Source organism: Ranitomeya imitator, chromosome 5, assembly GCF_032444005.1.
Source record: "Ranitomeya imitator isolate aRanImi1 chromosome 5, aRanImi1.pri, whole genome shotgun sequence".
In the NCBI taxonomy this organism is placed as follows: Eukaryota; Metazoa; Chordata; class Amphibia; order Anura; family Dendrobatidae; genus Ranitomeya; species Ranitomeya imitator.
The window spans coordinates 566,295,959-566,312,603 of record NC_091286.1 but is presented as its reverse complement, the minus strand read 5'-3'; the positions used below and the strand labels follow the sequence as shown (position 1 = coordinate 566,312,603).

Sequence of the window (16,645 nt, the reverse complement as noted above, 5' to 3'; positions counted from 1 at the left end):
ATTACGTGCTGCAAATAGAGTATCTAAACAATACAGCGCTAGAGCTACCGCCATAATCATGTTTGATTACTGAGACTTTAATATGGGTCTGAAAGTTCAATCTCACTTGCCACCATCTTCATACATTATGGAAAGTAAGAAGACGAGGCTTCTGTAGAATTCAGCACTTTTGTGAACCAGCAAGAGATGGATGAAGCGAGTTCTGCATAATTTTGCCATTTAGTTTGTAGTCAAGAGGAGAAAAAAGAGATAAAAAGATGGATGGTAAAAAAAAGAACAGGAGGGGGAATAGATTTAGAAGCAATACTGTGAAATCAAGTAAACAAGATCACGTGAAAGAAAGACACCGAAAAGTATGGAGAAATATGGGTATTTCAAGTGGGAGGAAAATACTATTGACAGCAAATCAAGACAATATGGAGTATGGAGAAGAAGCAACTGATGAAAGTAATCATATGGAAAGATGGAACTTGAGGTATATCGGAAAGATGGAACTTGAGGTATATCTGAAAGATGGAACTTGAAGTATATTGGAAAGATGGAACTTGAGGTATATCGGAAAGATGGAACTTGAAGTATATTGGAAAGATGGAACTTGAGGTATATCGGAAAGATGGAAATTGAGGTATATCGGAAAGATGGAACTTGAGGTATATCGGAATGATGGAACTTGAGATATATCGGAAAGCTGGAACTTGAGTTATATCGGAAAGATGGAACTTGAGGTATATTGGAAAGATGGAACTTGAGGTATATCGGAAAGATGGAACTTGAGGTATATCGGAAAGATGACAAGACTAGAAAATGGGGAATACCATGACCGGAAGATTAAGATGAGTAGGTATGATTAAAGGCTTTGTCTCAATAACAACCACTGCCTTTATGTTCTTTTAGAGGGAGAACATATATAAAGTAGTAACTCCTGTGTGGGAGAACTCCATTTGGCCATTTATTACACAGATGCCCATTCTTACATAGGAGCCATGGTGACTAAATAGGGGTCTACATTTTCAGGCAACTGCATGAATGAAATGAGTAAAAGATGGGTAAAAAATATAGCATGGAACACAAACAGCTAAATATGTGCTAGATTAGCTAATTTTCTCGATCTTCACCCTATATTCGGATTTTTGGCAATATTGATAACTATATGGGGTAAATTTCTCAGATAAACAGTTTGTCGAATAAAGGAAATATTAACATGTTTCCTGTTGAAATTGTTATGTGCTTAAAAGGTTATTCCCCAAAAATTAAGGTATCCATTATTCTTAGGATAGGCGATATCTTGCTAATTGGCATTGGGACTGTGGAACCTTGAGAATTACGCTCTGCAGCCCCATCCTGAATGGAGTGTAGGGACGCATGCTCGGCCTCTGCTCCATTCGTGGTCTATGGAGCTGTCTAAGGCTTTGCTCGGCTATTTCTGGCAGTCCCATCAACAATGAATGAATGAAGCAGAGGCTGAACATGCGCCCCTCCACTCCATTCAGAATGGGGTTGCAGGGCGCCATACTCAGTGTTCCAGAGCCCGCATATAGGGATCGCTGGGACTCCTAGTAATCGGTCCCCAGCAATCAGCAAATTATCTCCTATGCTACAGAAAGGGGGTAACTTGACTTTTTGTGAATAAACCTTTAAAGGTGAGTCCAAAGAGAGCAGCCAAGTCTTACCCCATGCACAGCTATTACTACTATTACTCATTGGCTTTGAAGGGATTAAAAGAAGCACAAAAAGCCTGAACATAAGCATAGCAAGTCATTTTGACATTGCAGTGTATATGTTCAATCTTTTTAGAATTATTTCTTATGTTTATTAAGCGCTTTTTCAGGGGGTTTCAGAGCGGACTTGCCTAAAAAAGTCATTGTGTGCACATGCCTCAAAACTGCTTTAGGCCGGTTTCACACGTCCAGATAATTCCAGTACCGTATAAAATCGGTACTGGAGTTATCCGTGTCCGTGTGTCCGTGTGCTCACGTGGCACATCAGTGTGGCACACGTGCAGCACACGTGTGCCGCCCGTGTGCTGTTATGGCTGGCAATCAGGCAACACAGCGTGCAGTAATCAGCGCACATACAGAGATCTGGCAATAACCAAAAACAATAGGACGAGCTCTGAGACGTGGAATCTCTGTAGACTGCAGTACCTGATCTATCCTCACACAACTATAAGCAGCAGTGGATTGCGCCTATCAACTACCTATGCAACTCGGCACTGCCTGAGGAGCTGACTAGCCTGAAGATAGAAATACAAGCCTGACTTACCTCAGAGAAATACCCCAAAGGAATAGGCAGCCCCCCACATATAATGACTGTTAGCAAGATGAAAAGACAAACGTAGGAATGAAATAGATTCAGCAAAGTGAGGCCCGATATTCTAGACAGAGCGAGGATAGCAAAGAGAACTATGCAGTCTACAAAAAACCCTAAAACGAAAACCACGCAAAGGGGCAAAAAGACCCACCGTGCCGAACTAACAGCACGGCGGTGCACCCCTTTGCTTCTCAGAGCTTCCAGCAAAAGTTAATAGCAAGCTGGACAGAAAAAACAGAAAACAAACTAGAAGCACTTATCTAGCAGAGCAGCAGGCCCAAGGAAAGATGCAGTAGCTCAGATCCAACACTGGAACATTGACAAGGAGCAAGGAAGACAGACTCAGGTGGAGCTAAATAGCAAGGCAGCCAACGAGCTCACCAAAACACCTGAGGGAGGAAGCCCAGAGACTGCAATACCACTTGTGACCACAGAAGTGAACTCAGCCACAGAATTCACAACAGTACCCCCCCCTTGAGGAGGGGTCACCGAACCCTCACCAGAACCCCCAGGCCGACCAGGATGAGCCACATGAAAGGCACGAACAAGATCTGGGGCATGGACATCAGAGGCAAAAACCCAGGAATTATCTTCCTGAGCATAACCCTTCCATTTGACCAGATACTGGAGTTTCCGTCTAGAGACACGAGAATCCAAAATCTTCTCCACAATATACTCCAATTCCCCCTCCACCAAAACAGGGGCAGGAGGCTCCACAGATGGAACCATAGGTGCCACGTATCTCCTCAACAACGACCTATGGAATACATTATGTATGGAAAAGGAGTCTGGGAGGGTCAGACGAAAAGACACCGGATTGAGAATCTCAGAAATCCTATACGGACCAATAAAACGAGGTTTAAATTTAGGAGAGGAAACCTTCATAGGTATATGACGAGAAGATAACCAAACCAGATCCCCAACACGAAGTCGGGGTCCCACACGGCGTCTGCGATTAGCGAAAAGCTGAGCCTTCTCCTGGGACAAGGTCAAATTGTCCACTACCTGAGTCCAGATCTCCTGCAACCTGTCCACCACATAATCCACACCAGGACAGTCCGAAGACTCAACCTGTCCTGAAGAGAAACGAGGATGGAACCCAGAATTGCAGAAAAATGGAGAGACCAAGGTAGCCGAGCTGGCCCGATTATTAAGGGCGAACTCAGCCAACGGCAAAAATGACACCCAATCATCCTGGTCAGCGGAAACAAAACATCTCAGATATGTTTCCAAGGTCTGATTGGTTCGTTCGGTCTGGCCATTAGTCTGAGGATGGAAGGCCGAGGAAAAAGATAGGTCAATGCCCATCCTACCACAAAAGGCTCGCCAGAACCTCGAGACAAACTGGGAACCTCTGTCAGAAACAATATTCTCAGGAATGCCATGTAAACGAACCACATGCTGGAAGAACAAAGGCACCAAATCAGAGGAGGAAGGCAATTTAACCAAGGGCACCAGATGGACCATTTTAGAAAAGCGATCACAGACCACCCAAATGACCGACATTTTTTGAGAAACGGGAAGGTCAGAAATGAAATCCATCGAAATATGTGTCCAAGGCCTCTTCGGGACCGGCAAGGGCAAAAGCAACCCACTGGCACGTGAACAGCAGGGCTTAGCCCTAGCACAAATTCCACAGGACTGCACAAAAGCACGCACATCCCGTGACAGAGATGGCCACCAGAAGGATCTAGCAACCAACTCCCTGGTACCAAAGATTCCTGGATGACCGGCCAGCACCGAACAATGAAGTTCAGAGATAACTTTACTAGTCCACCTATCAGGGACGAACAGTTTCTCGGCCGGACAACGATCAGGTTTATTAGCCTGAAATTTCTGCAACACTCTCCGCAAATCAGGGGAGATGGCAGACACAATGACTCCTTCCTTGAGGATACTCGCCGGCTCAGATAACCCCGGAGAGTCGGGCACAAAACTCCTAGACAGAGCATCCGCCTTCACATTTTTAGAGCCCGGAAGGTATGAAATCACAAAATCAAAACGAGCAAAAAATAACGACCAACGGGCCTGTCTAGGATTCAAGCGCTTGGCAGACTCAAGATAAGTAAGGTTCTTATGATCAGTCAAAACCACCACGCGATGCTTAGCACCCTCAAGCCAATGACGCCACTCCTCGAATGCCCACTTCATGGCCAGCAACTCTCGGTTGCCCACATCATAATTACGCTCAGCAGCAGAAAATTTCCTGGAAAAGAAAGCACATGGTTTGAACACTGAGCAACCAGAACCTCTCTGTGACAAAACCGCCCCTGCACCAATCTCAGAAGCATCAACCTCGACCTGGAACGGAAGAGAAACATCAGGTTGACACAACACAGGGGCACAGCAAAAACGACGCTTCAACTCCTGAAAAGCTTCCACGGCAGCAGAAGACCAATTAACCAAATCAGCACCCTTCTTGGTCAAATCGGTCAATGGTCTGGCAATGCTAGAAAAATTACAGATGAAGCGACGATAAAAATTAGCAAAGCCCAGGAATTTCTGCAGACTTTTTAGAGATGTCGGCTGAGTCCAATCCTGGATGGCCTGAACCTTAACCGGATCCATCTCGATAGTAGAAGGGGAAAAGATGAACCCCAAAAATGAAACTTTCTGCACACCGAAGAGACACTTTGATCCCTTCACGAACAAGGAATTAGCACGCAGTACCTGGAAAACCATTCTGACTTGCTTCACATGAGACTCCCAATCATCTGAGAAGATCAAAATGTCATCCAAGTAAACAATCAAGAATTTATCCAGATACTCACGGAAAATGTCATGCATAAAAGACTGAAAAACAGATGGAGCATTGGCAAGTCCGAACGGCATCACCAGATACTCAAAATGACCCTCGGGCGTATTAAATGCCGTTTTCCATTCATCTCCCTGCCTGATTCTCACCAGATTATACGCACCACGAAGATCAATCTTAGTAAACCAACTAGCCCCCTTAATCCGAGCAAACAAGTCAGAAATCAATGGCAAGGGATACTGAAACTTAACAGTGATCTTATTAAGAAGGCGGTAATCAATACACGGTCTTAGCGAACCATCCTTCTTGGCTACAAAAAAGAACCCTGCTCCCAATGGTGACGACGATGGGCGAATATGTCCCTTCTCCAGGGACTCCTTCACATAACTGCGCATAGCGGTGTGTTCAGGTACGGACAAATTAAATAAACGACCCTTAGGGAATTTACTACCAGGAATCAAATCGATAGCACAATCACAATTCCTATGCGGAGGTAGGGCATCAGACTTGGACTCTTCAAATACATCCTGAAAGTCCGACAAGAACTCTGGGATGTCAGAAGGAATGGATGACGAAATAGACAAAAATGGAACATCACCATGTACTCCCTGACAACCCCAGCTGGTTACCGACATAGAGTTCCAATCCAATACTGGATTATGGGTTTGTAGCCATGGCAACCCCAACACGACCACATCATGCAAATTATGCAGTACCAAAAAGCGAATAACTTCCTGATGTGCAGGAGCCATGCACATGGTCAGCTGGGCCCAGTACTGAGGCTTATTCTTGGCCAAAGGTGTAGCATCAATTCCTCTCAACGGAATAGGACACCGCAAAGGCTCCAAGAAAAATCCACAACGTTTAGCATAATCCAAATCCATCAGATTCAGGGCAGCGCCTGAATCCACAAACGCCATGACAGAATATGATGACAAAGAGCACATTAAGGTAATGGACAAAAGGAATTTGGACTGTACAGTACCAATAACGGCAGAGCTATTGAACCGCCTAGTGCGTTTAGGACAATTAGAAATAGCATGAGTAGAATCACCACAATAGAAACACAGTCTGTTCAGACGTCTGTGTTCGTGCCGTTCTACTTTAGTCATAGTCCTGTCGCACTGCATAGGCTCAGGCTTACTCTCAGACAATACCGCCAGATGGTGCACAGATTTACGCTCGCGCAAGCGACGACCGATCTGAATGGCCAAGGACATAGACTCATTCAAACCAGCAGGCATAGGAAATCCCACCATTACATCCTTAAGAGCTTCAGAGAGACCCTTTCTGAACAAAGCCGCTAGTGCAGATTCATTCCACAGAGTGAGTACTGACCATTTCCTAAATTTCTGACAATATACTTCTACATCATCCTGACCCTGGCATAAAGCCAGCAGATTTTTCTCAGCTTGATCCACTGAATTAGGCTCATCGTAAAGCAATCCCAGGGCCTGGAAAAATGCATCAACATTACTCAATGCAGAATCTCCTGGTGCAAGAGAAAACGCCCAGTCCTGTGGGTCGCCGCGCAAAAAAGAAATAATAATCAAAACCTGTTGAATAGGATTACCAGAAGAATGAGGTTTCAAGGCCAAAAATAGCTTACAATTATTTCTGAAGCTCAGGAACTTAGTTCTGTCACCAAAAAACAAATCAGGAATCGGAATTCTTGGTTCTAGCATCGATTTCTGATCAATAGTATCTTGAATCTTTTGTACATTTACAACGAGATTATCCATTGAGGAGCACAGAGCCTGAATATCCATGTCCACAGCTGTGTCCTGAAGCACTCTAATGTCTAGGGGAAAAAAAAGACTGAAGACAGAGCTAAGAAAATAAAATGATGTCAGGATTTCTTTTTTCCCTCTATTGGAAATCATTGAAGGGCTCCTTGTACTGTTATGGCTGGCAATCAGGCAACACAGCGTGCAGTAATCAGCGCACATACAGAGATCTGGCAATAACCAAAAACAATAGGACGAGCTCTGAGACGTGGAATCTCTGTAGACTGCAGTACCTGATCTATCCTCACACAACTATAAGCAGCAGTGGATTGCGCCTATCAACTACCTATGCAACTCGGCACTGCCTGAGGAGCTGACTAGCCTGAAGATAGAAATACAAGCCTGACTTACCTCAGAGAAATACCCCAAAGGAATAGGCAGCCCCCCACATATAATGACTGTTAGCAAGATGAAAAGACAAACGTAGGAATGAAATAGATTCAGCAAAGTGAGGCCCGATATTCTAGACAGAGCGAGGATAGCAAAGAGAACTATGCAGTCTACAAAAAACCCTAAAACGAAAACCACGCAAAGGGGCAAAAAGACCCACCGTGCCGAACTAACAGCACGGCGGTGCACCCCTTTGCTTCTCAGAGCTTCCAGCAAAAGTTAATAGCAAGCTGGACAGAAAAAACAGAAAACAAACTAGAAGCACTTATCTAGCAGAGCAGCAGGCCCAAGGAAAGATGCAGTAGCTCAGATCCAACACTGGAACATTGACAAGGAGCAAGGAAGACAGACTCAGGTGGAGCTAAATAGCAAGGCAGCCAACGAGCTCACCAAAACACCTGAGGGAGGAAGCCCAGAGACTGCAATACCACTTGTGACCACAGAAGTGAACTCAGCCACAGAATTCACAACAGTGTGCCCACTGGGTACCACACGCACCGTGCAGGAGACAGCGCTAAAGTTTAGCGCTGTCCCCTGCATCGTGCTGAATCCGCGATTCATATCTTCCCTGCAGCAGCATTTGCTGCATAGAAGATATGAATAATAGTGTTTAAAATAAAGATCTATGTTATCGCCGATTACAGTCATGAATATGCGGCTCCACCCCTATGGGAGGTGGAGCCGCATATTCATTACTGTAAATGAGCGGCCCCACGTGACCGCATACAGGAGAAGATGCGGCCAGACCAGGAAGCAGCGACAGCCAACGAGGGAGCCTGGTGAGTATTTTCAGAACAGTGGAGGGGGCGCACAGGGGGTGGGAGGGCGGGGGACAGATAGATCTTTATTTTAAACACTATTATTTATATCTTCCCTGCAGCAAACGCTGCTGCAGGGAAGATATGAATTGCAGCTTCAGCACCAGTGGGGGGGACAGCGCTTAATGTAGCACTGTCTCCTGCACGGCACACGGACCGTTGACTTTAATGGGTCCGTGTAATACGTGCGCTCCCACGAACACTGACATGTCTCCGTGTTTGGCACACGGAGACACGGTCCGCAAAAAATCAATGACATCTGAACAGATGCATTGATTTTTATGGGTCTAGGTGTGTCAGTGTCTCTGGTACGTGAGGAAACTGTCACCTCACGTACCGGAGACACTGACGTGTGAAACCGGCCTTAGGAAACAAAAAACTCTTCCAAAGTTTCCTCAAGTAGTTTCCCTGAAAAAAAATGTCATTTGTGACCGGCTCAACAAAACTCTGTGTGCACATACCATAGGGGTATATGCATATGACTCTTTCAGGTGGGCTATAGAGCACTTAATAAACATAAAAAAATGAACAAATGCACTGCAATGTAAAAATGACTTGCTATGCATATGTTCATTCTAAGGCTACTGTTACACGTTCAGTATTTGGTCAGTATTTTACATCAGTATTTGTAAGCCAAAACCAGGAGTGGGTGATAAATGCAGAAGTGGTGACGTGTTTCTATTATACTTTTCCTCTGATTGTTCCACTCCTGGTTTTGGCTTATAAATACCGAGGTAAAAAAATTACCAAATACTGAACATGTGAATGTGGCCTAACTCTGGAAATTGAATGACACTCACCCATTCAAATCTAAGGGTGCAATAAAAAAAATTGTGTGCCACAACACAGCATCCGATATGTATCCAATATACATTGTAATTCTCTAACATAGAAAACTGTAAATGGTCTTATAAATGACTAATAGCTGCTGTAAAAAAAATCCACTGCACCTGGATGAAAAGTTTCTGGATGAAAGTCTGAACAATTTTTATACTGTCATGTGAACCTACCCTTATTCTCATTTATTGACCAAAACATGCACAAATAATCCACATTTTCTGCGTGACATATAGGACGTACGGAAAGTATTCATACCCCTTTAAATTTTTCACCCTTTGTTTCATTGCAGCCATTTGGTAAATTAAAAAAAGTTCATTTTTTTCTCATTAATGTACACTCTGCACCCCATCTTGACTGGAAAAAAAACAGAAATGTAGTCATTTTTGCAAAATTTATTAAAAAAGAAAAACTGAAATATCACATGGTCATAAGTATTCAGACCTTTTGCTCAGTATTGAGTAGGAGCACCTTTTGAGCTAGTACAGCCATGAGTCTTCTTGGGAATGATGCAACAAGTTTTTCACATCTGGATTTGGGGATCCTCTGCCATTCTTCCTTGCAGATACTCTCCAGTTACGTCAGGCTGGATGGTGAACCTTGGTGGACAGCCATTTTCAGGTCTCTCCAGAGATGCTCCATTGGGTTTAGGTCAGAGCTCTGGCTCAGCCAGTCAAGAATGGTCACAGAGTTGTTCTGAAGCCACTCCTTTGTTATTTTAGCTGTGTGCTTAGGGTCATTGTCTTGTTGGAAAGTGAACCTTTGGCCAACTCTGAGGTCCAGACCACTCTGGAAGAGGTTTTCATCCAGGATATCTCTGTACTTGGTCGCATTCATGTTTCCTTCAATGACAACCAGTCATCCTGTCCCTGTAGCTGAAAAACACCCCCATAGCATGATGCTGCCACCACTATGTTTCACTGTTGGGATTGTATTGGGCAGGTGATGAGCAGTGCCTAGTTTTCTCCACACATACCGCTTAGAGTTATCACCAAAAAGGTTTGTCTTCATCTCATCAGACCAGAGACTCTTATTTCTCATAGTCTGGGAGTCCTTCATGTGTTTTTTTTAGCAAACTCTATGCGGGCTTTCATATGTCTTGAACTGAGGAGAGGCTTCCGTCAAGCCATAAAGGCCTGACTGGTGGAGGACTGCAGTGATAGTTGACTTTGTGGAACTTTCTCCCATCTCCCTACTGCATCTCTGGAGCTCAGCCACATTGATCTTGGGGTTCTTCTTTACCTCTCTCACCAAGGCTCTTCTCCCACGATTGCTCAGGTTGACTGGACGGCCAGGTCTAGGAAGACTTCTGGTGGTCCCAAACTTCTTCCATTTAAGGATTATGGAGGCTACTGTGCTCTTAGGAACCTTGAGGACTACAGAAATTCTGTTGTTACCTTGACCAGATCTGTGCCTTGCCACAATTCTGTCTCTGAGCTCCTTGGCCTCATGATTCTGATTTGGTCATGCGCTGTCAGCTGTGAGGTCTTATATAGACAGGTGTTTGCCTTTCCAAATTAAGTCCTATCAGTTTAATTAAACACAGCTGGACTCCAATGAAGGAGTAGAACCATCTCAAGGAGGATCATAAGGAAATGGACAGCATGTGACTTAAATATGAGTGTCTGAGCAAAGGGTCTAAATACTTATTGCCATGTGATATTTCAGCTTTTCGTTTTTAATAAATTTGTAAAAATATCTACATTTTTTTTCAATCAAGATGGGGTGTAGAGTATACATTAATGTGAAAAAAATAACTTTTTTGAATTTTACCAAATGGCTGCAATGAAACAAAGAGTGAAAAATTTGAAGGGGTTTGAATACTTTCCGTTCCCACTGTACATAATGTTGACCATTCTCACCTTCTCGGTGCTGGTCTGGGTGTCGGCGTCATGCCTGCGTTGGGTGAAGATTATGTTAAACACGGCATGGGAGCGACTGCTTGTCTCATTCATGTTTGTGGCTGCAACAGTTCTGTAAAGACATGAGCAAATGAAAGAAAAAAAAAAGAACAAGTTTTTAATTGAAATTCTTCAGTGGTTAGATAATACTTTTACACACTTTATGGTGCCTTCTGGTTGTTCTTAAATGAACTATCCACTACTTGGACAACTTCTTTTTAAAATAGGTACTTCCTCTTGTAAAATTACTATAAAAGATGATCAACTTCTGCAACGTCACCATTCCAACGATGTCTCCAGAGACTTTCACCTGACATTGTTATGCTATGTGAGCCCTGCTGCCAACCAGCAACCACTGAGCACTTACTTCCCTTGGCTACAGGGCTTATTGAGCATAATAATGTCATGTGAGCACAAGGAGACCCAGGGCCAACATTACTGGAACAGTGGCGGTGGAGAAGGTATTTGTTATTTTCATTTTACAAGGGGACTTTTCATTTTTTAAAAAAGGTTCTCCAGGTAGCAAATCTCCCTTTTTAGATTTCTTTTTAGACCATCGTCCTAATATGTTCAATGATGATGGTCTTACATGTTCAATGATGATGGTCTTACATGCTTAGTACTTCAGTCAGATCACCCCAATCTTTTTGTATATGGGCAGTGGAGTGATTTTTTCTATTGTGAAAGTGAAACTGATGAAGGCACAAAGCACTTTGTTCTTTATGTTTAATAAAGTCGTTTGTACGGAGGCCTAGCTCTGATGATCTTCCTTTGGGCAGCACTTGAGTAAGTGCAGTTCGACATTAGGCCTTTTGGATGTTTGGTTTTCTTCCCAGACCCTGAAACAACATGGAGTTGATGATTACTGCACATTGGAGCAACTTTCCACACCAGCTGGAAGATGTTTTATCACCAGCTATGGTCCATCCATAGAGTTGTGCCTACAGCCTATAAGATTATTTGCGTTTCTAGCTTAGGTCTATTATGCCAAGTTGAGACTTCCTGTGCAAGGGAACGCACCTTTATTTTATGCTTTTTTTCTAGCGCACTGGAAGTGAATTCTTCTTACCAGCACTGAAATCATTAGGTAGACAACCTAAGGGGGAATTAAAGAACAGCAGAGGCCCATAGCAAGCAGTAACGGCAATACTAGACATAAGAATGTTTTATTAATTATTCCAGTTGAAAAACTGCAATATCTAGTAGACAAATGTATTTTAGGACAATCCCCATAAAGAGTCATTATAATTACAAATATTTTCTAAAATGGTATTCCCACCTTGGAAATTCCCAGCATATATGCCATTACTGTTAAATAAATATGGGTCTCACCTTTGGAAATGCACCTTTCTGAAGAATTGAGGTCTCATGACCCTTAATCCACCCCATGAAGTAAAAAATACCATGGGAGTTATGGAAACAGCTGAGCAACTGTGTTCCACATACAGTATGGGCAGGTCCCAAATGTGGAACATACATCTATCCTAATGATATGCCATAAATGTCCAAGGTGGAGACAGTTTCTAGGAACCGTTGACTGTCTATAAGCTTTTCGAAAATGTTCAGCAACCTCTTCAGTGTCTAATCATATTGGCCCCGATTTCTCAAGACCATTGTTGCTCACACCAGTCTAGAAGAAGGGGCATGCTGGCCTGGTCACAAAAATTAGTCTGGTCAGGCACTGGAGTAAGATTTTTGGCATGAGCTGTGGTGCAAGCCTTCATTGCTCTCGCGCCCCACCCCAACTACACCTATTTTTGCAGAGCTAGGCTAAACTGGTGTAAAAGTGATAAGGCCACAAAACTCTAAGGCCACAAAACTTTTGTGCACACATGAATTGTGCAAACATTTTATGACTTATGGAAAGGTTTTTTGCATCAGATTTCTGTCTAAAACACTTTGATGAGTCAGGGACCTAGACTTCAGTAACACAGACAAAGTGGAGAAGAATGGGGGAGTGCACTTCTCCTCTGTGTCTGTGTCTGAGGAAAGAAAAGAAACAAATATGTAAGTTTTCACACATTTATGGCTGCTTCATATCTAATATTCATGATATTTATACAGATTTTTTCATAACAGAAGGTCATTTATTAATGTAGATGCAGCAGAATTCTGGTACATTCAGGCACTTATTGTGGTTTGTCCACCAAGGTGGCATAGCTTCATTGAAAAAGGATGTGGCTTATATGAAAGGGGCATGGCCTAAGGCTATTTGCACACGTTGCGGATTTTGCTGCGGATCCGCAGCGGATTTGACGCTGCGTATCTGCAGCTGTTTTTCATGCGTTGTACAGTACCATGTAAACTAAAATCCGCAGTGCACATGCTGCGGAAAAAACGCGCGGAACTGCAGCGGTGTTTTTTCCACAGCATGTCAATTCTTTGTGCAGATTCCGCAGCTGTATACACCTGCTCCTCAATAGGAATCCGCAGGTGTAAAACCGCAGATGGAATCTGCACAAAAACCATGGTAAATCCGTGGGTAATCCGCAGTGCGGTTTTCCTGCGGATTTTGCAAAAACAGTGCGGAAAAATCCGCACACCAATCCGCAACGTGTGCACATAGCTTTACATGTAACACTAGGAGTCAAAACTTACACCAAAATTTGGCACAACTTTCTGGCACAAAAGGAGCCAACTAATAAGTCATGTAAACTATGGCTAGACAGTCTAATGATGTGCTGGATTTATAAAACAATATTAAAAACGGGTTAATTTATCTGGTGCATTTTAAAATGGTCTAGTCTTTAATTGCACTAAGAATTAGCTATTAAAATATAACAATATCTGCTAGGACCACACAACTTCCTGCTTGAATCCCTTATAAATATATTCACTATATGTGGACGCCTAATACAGACATGATCAGAGTCTGAGAGCGGCCTCACAATAAAAACAGTCTTAATATTTCCATTTTGAAGCAATGGGAATGTAGCTTCAAATCCAATGATGGCAACGTGTGCACAAAGTTTCAATAGTTAACTATATTCTGCCCAAAAATGTGCAGATCTGCTCTGCTAGCATTAACTCTCCAAGTAAGACATTTGTAATGACGGCGTAATCCCATGGGCACTGGCTTCACGAATATCAGTGATGTGAATGTTTGCCAAATCAATAACAACTGCAGCTTGTTTTATGCAGAGAGCAGCGATATGGCTCCTAAAGAGTTCTGGAAACACATTCAGAACTTTTGGGTTTGCACTGGACTGATCTCCTGTGTACAAGTCAGAATGTTCTGTCACTACCATTCATCTGCTTCAGTGCCACCAGAAATAATGTTAGCTGTGCGTAGCCTCCGTACTCATACTACTATGGACAGATGCACAGAGCTAGGGGCAAGGCCAGAGCTAAGGGCAAGGCCAGAGCTAAGGGCAAGGCCAGAGCTAAGGGCAAGGCCGGAGCTAAGGGCAAGGCCAGAGCTAGGGGCAAGGCCAGAGCTAAGGACAAGGCCAGAGCTAAGGGCAAGGCCGGAGCTAAGGGCAAGGCCGGACCTAAGGGCAAGGCCAGAGCTAAGGGCAAGGCCAGAGCTAATGGCAAGGCCAGAGCTAAGGGCAAGGCCAGAGCTAGGGGCAAGGCCAGAGCTAAGGACAAGGCCAGAGCTAAGGGCAAGGCCGGAGCTAAGGGCAAGGCCAGAGCTAAGGGCAAGGCCAGAGCTAAGGGCAAGGCCAGAGCTAATGGCAAGGCCAGAGCTAAGGGCAAGGCCAGAGCTAAGGGCAAGGCCGGAGCTAAGGGCAAGGCCGGAGCTAAGGGCAAGGCCAGAGCTAATGGCAAGGCCAGAGCTAAGGGCAAGGCCGGAGCTAAGGGCAAGGCCGGAGCTAAGGGCAAGGCCGGAGCTAAGGGCAAGGCCGGAGCTAAGGGCAAGGCTGGAGCTAAGGGCAAGGCTGGAGCCCAGGCTACTAGTCAGATCCTTTATAGTTTTGTATGGAAGAGTAGCAGTGCATACTCGCAGCACAGACACTGAATCTTTATCCAGCATATCCCGTCATGCTGATCCTTCTTTTCCCCAATATCTGCCGTTGGAATAGGATTTGGTCATAAATATTTATATGCTCTGTAGTGATGAGTGCAACACATGCAGAGATTTGCTAACAAACAGGCAATCCATGCATGTGTTGCATTTTTCGAGCACGACGAAGACACTAGGTTAGCACACGCGCATGCTCGGATAAGATTTTATCCGAGCACGTTTGCTCATCACTAATGTTCTGCCAATATCAGCTCATTTGGCAACCATGTCCTAATCATGTATGGTGTACCCAAGTCAGGAGTGGATACTAATATTAGAGGGTCCTTGTGCAAAAACAGTATATGGGCTCTTTTCAGTCTAATAGGTCATCATAAGACAATTCCATCAGCTCTGGAGGTGGTAGTGGCCTCCTTACCTCTGGGGCACCTATAGCATGTCCACCCTTGACCTAAGGCATATGAGAACGTTGACGGTGCTTCTATAGAAGAATATTTGGGCTCTATGACTCCTATTAATCTAAAACATTCTGGTATAAACTTCTTTTAAAAGTGACAATTGTCCCAAGTCGTTCTAGACCCTTATCTTCTTTTAGAGAAGAGTAAAACAAGTTATCACCTATCTGCAGGATAGGTTATAACTTGCTGATCTATGGGTGTCCAACTGCCTAGACCTGCATCTATTGGCAGATTGTGGAGTTTTATCTCCAAGAGAGAACTTTTATCCCCATTATAAAATGGCACAACACATTGAATGCCCAACCACAGATCCACTCCTTCTCTGTAAGGCTTCTGGAAAAAGCCAAGTACAAATTTGTCATCCCCATAGGGGATAATTGGAGCAGCGGTTCAACATGTGCACAGCAAATCTATTCTAACTGTGATACAAGATTCAAATAACTGCAAGTTCCAGGTGTCAGATCCCACCAATCACCAAGTACTGTATCACCTATTTATTTATTTTACTCAGACTATATTGCACCATTAATTCCACAGCACTTTACAGACATTGTCATCATTGTCCCCATTGGGGCTCACAATCTAGGCTCCCTATCTCTATGTCTTTGGAGTGTAGGAGGAAACCAGAGAACCCAGAGGAAACCCACGCAAACATGAGGAGAACATACAAACACCTTGCAGATGTTGTTATTGGTGGGATTTGAAATAAGGACCTCAGAAAGGCTGCAGGGCTAACCACCGAGCCACTCTGCTGCCATGGGTACAATTTATCCTGTGGATAGATGATAACTTGTTTTTTTTACCAGAAACACCTTTAGGGAATTAACCATTTAATTCAGGTTACCTGGCTTTGTTGCCAGAGTCCATAAGATCTTGAATATCTTGGTAGGAGGTAACGGCCAGCTTTGACAAGTCTTCCACATAAGGTCCCAGCAGTGGGTGCTCACGGACACGGAGGTTCCCCTTATTCTTTGGATTTAGAAGGTCTCTGACGCGCTCACAGTATATCTCCATATAACTGACCTAAGAAGCAGTGGTAAGAAAATAAATCTTCACGGAAAACCAAAAATCATATTTATCTATCTACTGTACCTACAGTTAGGGCCAAAAATATTTGGACAGTGACACAATTTTCGCGAGTTGGGCTCTGCATGCCACCACATTGGATTTGAAATGAAACCTCTACAACAGAATTCAAGTGCAGATTGTAACGTTTAATTTGAAGGGTTGAACAAAAATATCTGATAGAAAATGTAGGAATTGTACACATTTCTTTACAAACACTCCACATTTTAGGAGGTCAAAAGTAATTGGACAAATAAACATAACCCAAACAAAATATTTTTATTTTCAATATTTTGTTGCAAATCCTTTGGAGGCAATCACTGCCTTAAGTCTGGAACCCATGGACATCACCAAACGCTG

At 43.7% G+C, this 16,645-nt stretch overlaps 1 protein-coding gene across 6 annotated transcripts in view; it reads right to left on the bottom strand.

Moving 5' to 3' along the window:
- Positions 1-16,645, bottom strand: part of KIF1A (kinesin family member 1A) — a 280,148-nt gene that overhangs the window by 160,861 nt on the left and 102,642 nt on the right. For all 6 annotated transcript variants that reach the window (XM_069727733.1, XM_069727735.1, XM_069727736.1 and 3 more), the window contains exons 6-7: positions 16,065-16,243; positions 10,760-10,871 (exon numbers count right to left, since the gene is read on the bottom strand). In XM_069727733.1, the coding sequence (XP_069583834.1) occupies positions 10,760-10,871; positions 16,065-16,243 (291 nt within the window). The remainder of the gene's footprint in view (positions 1-10,759; positions 10,872-16,064; positions 16,244-16,645) is intronic.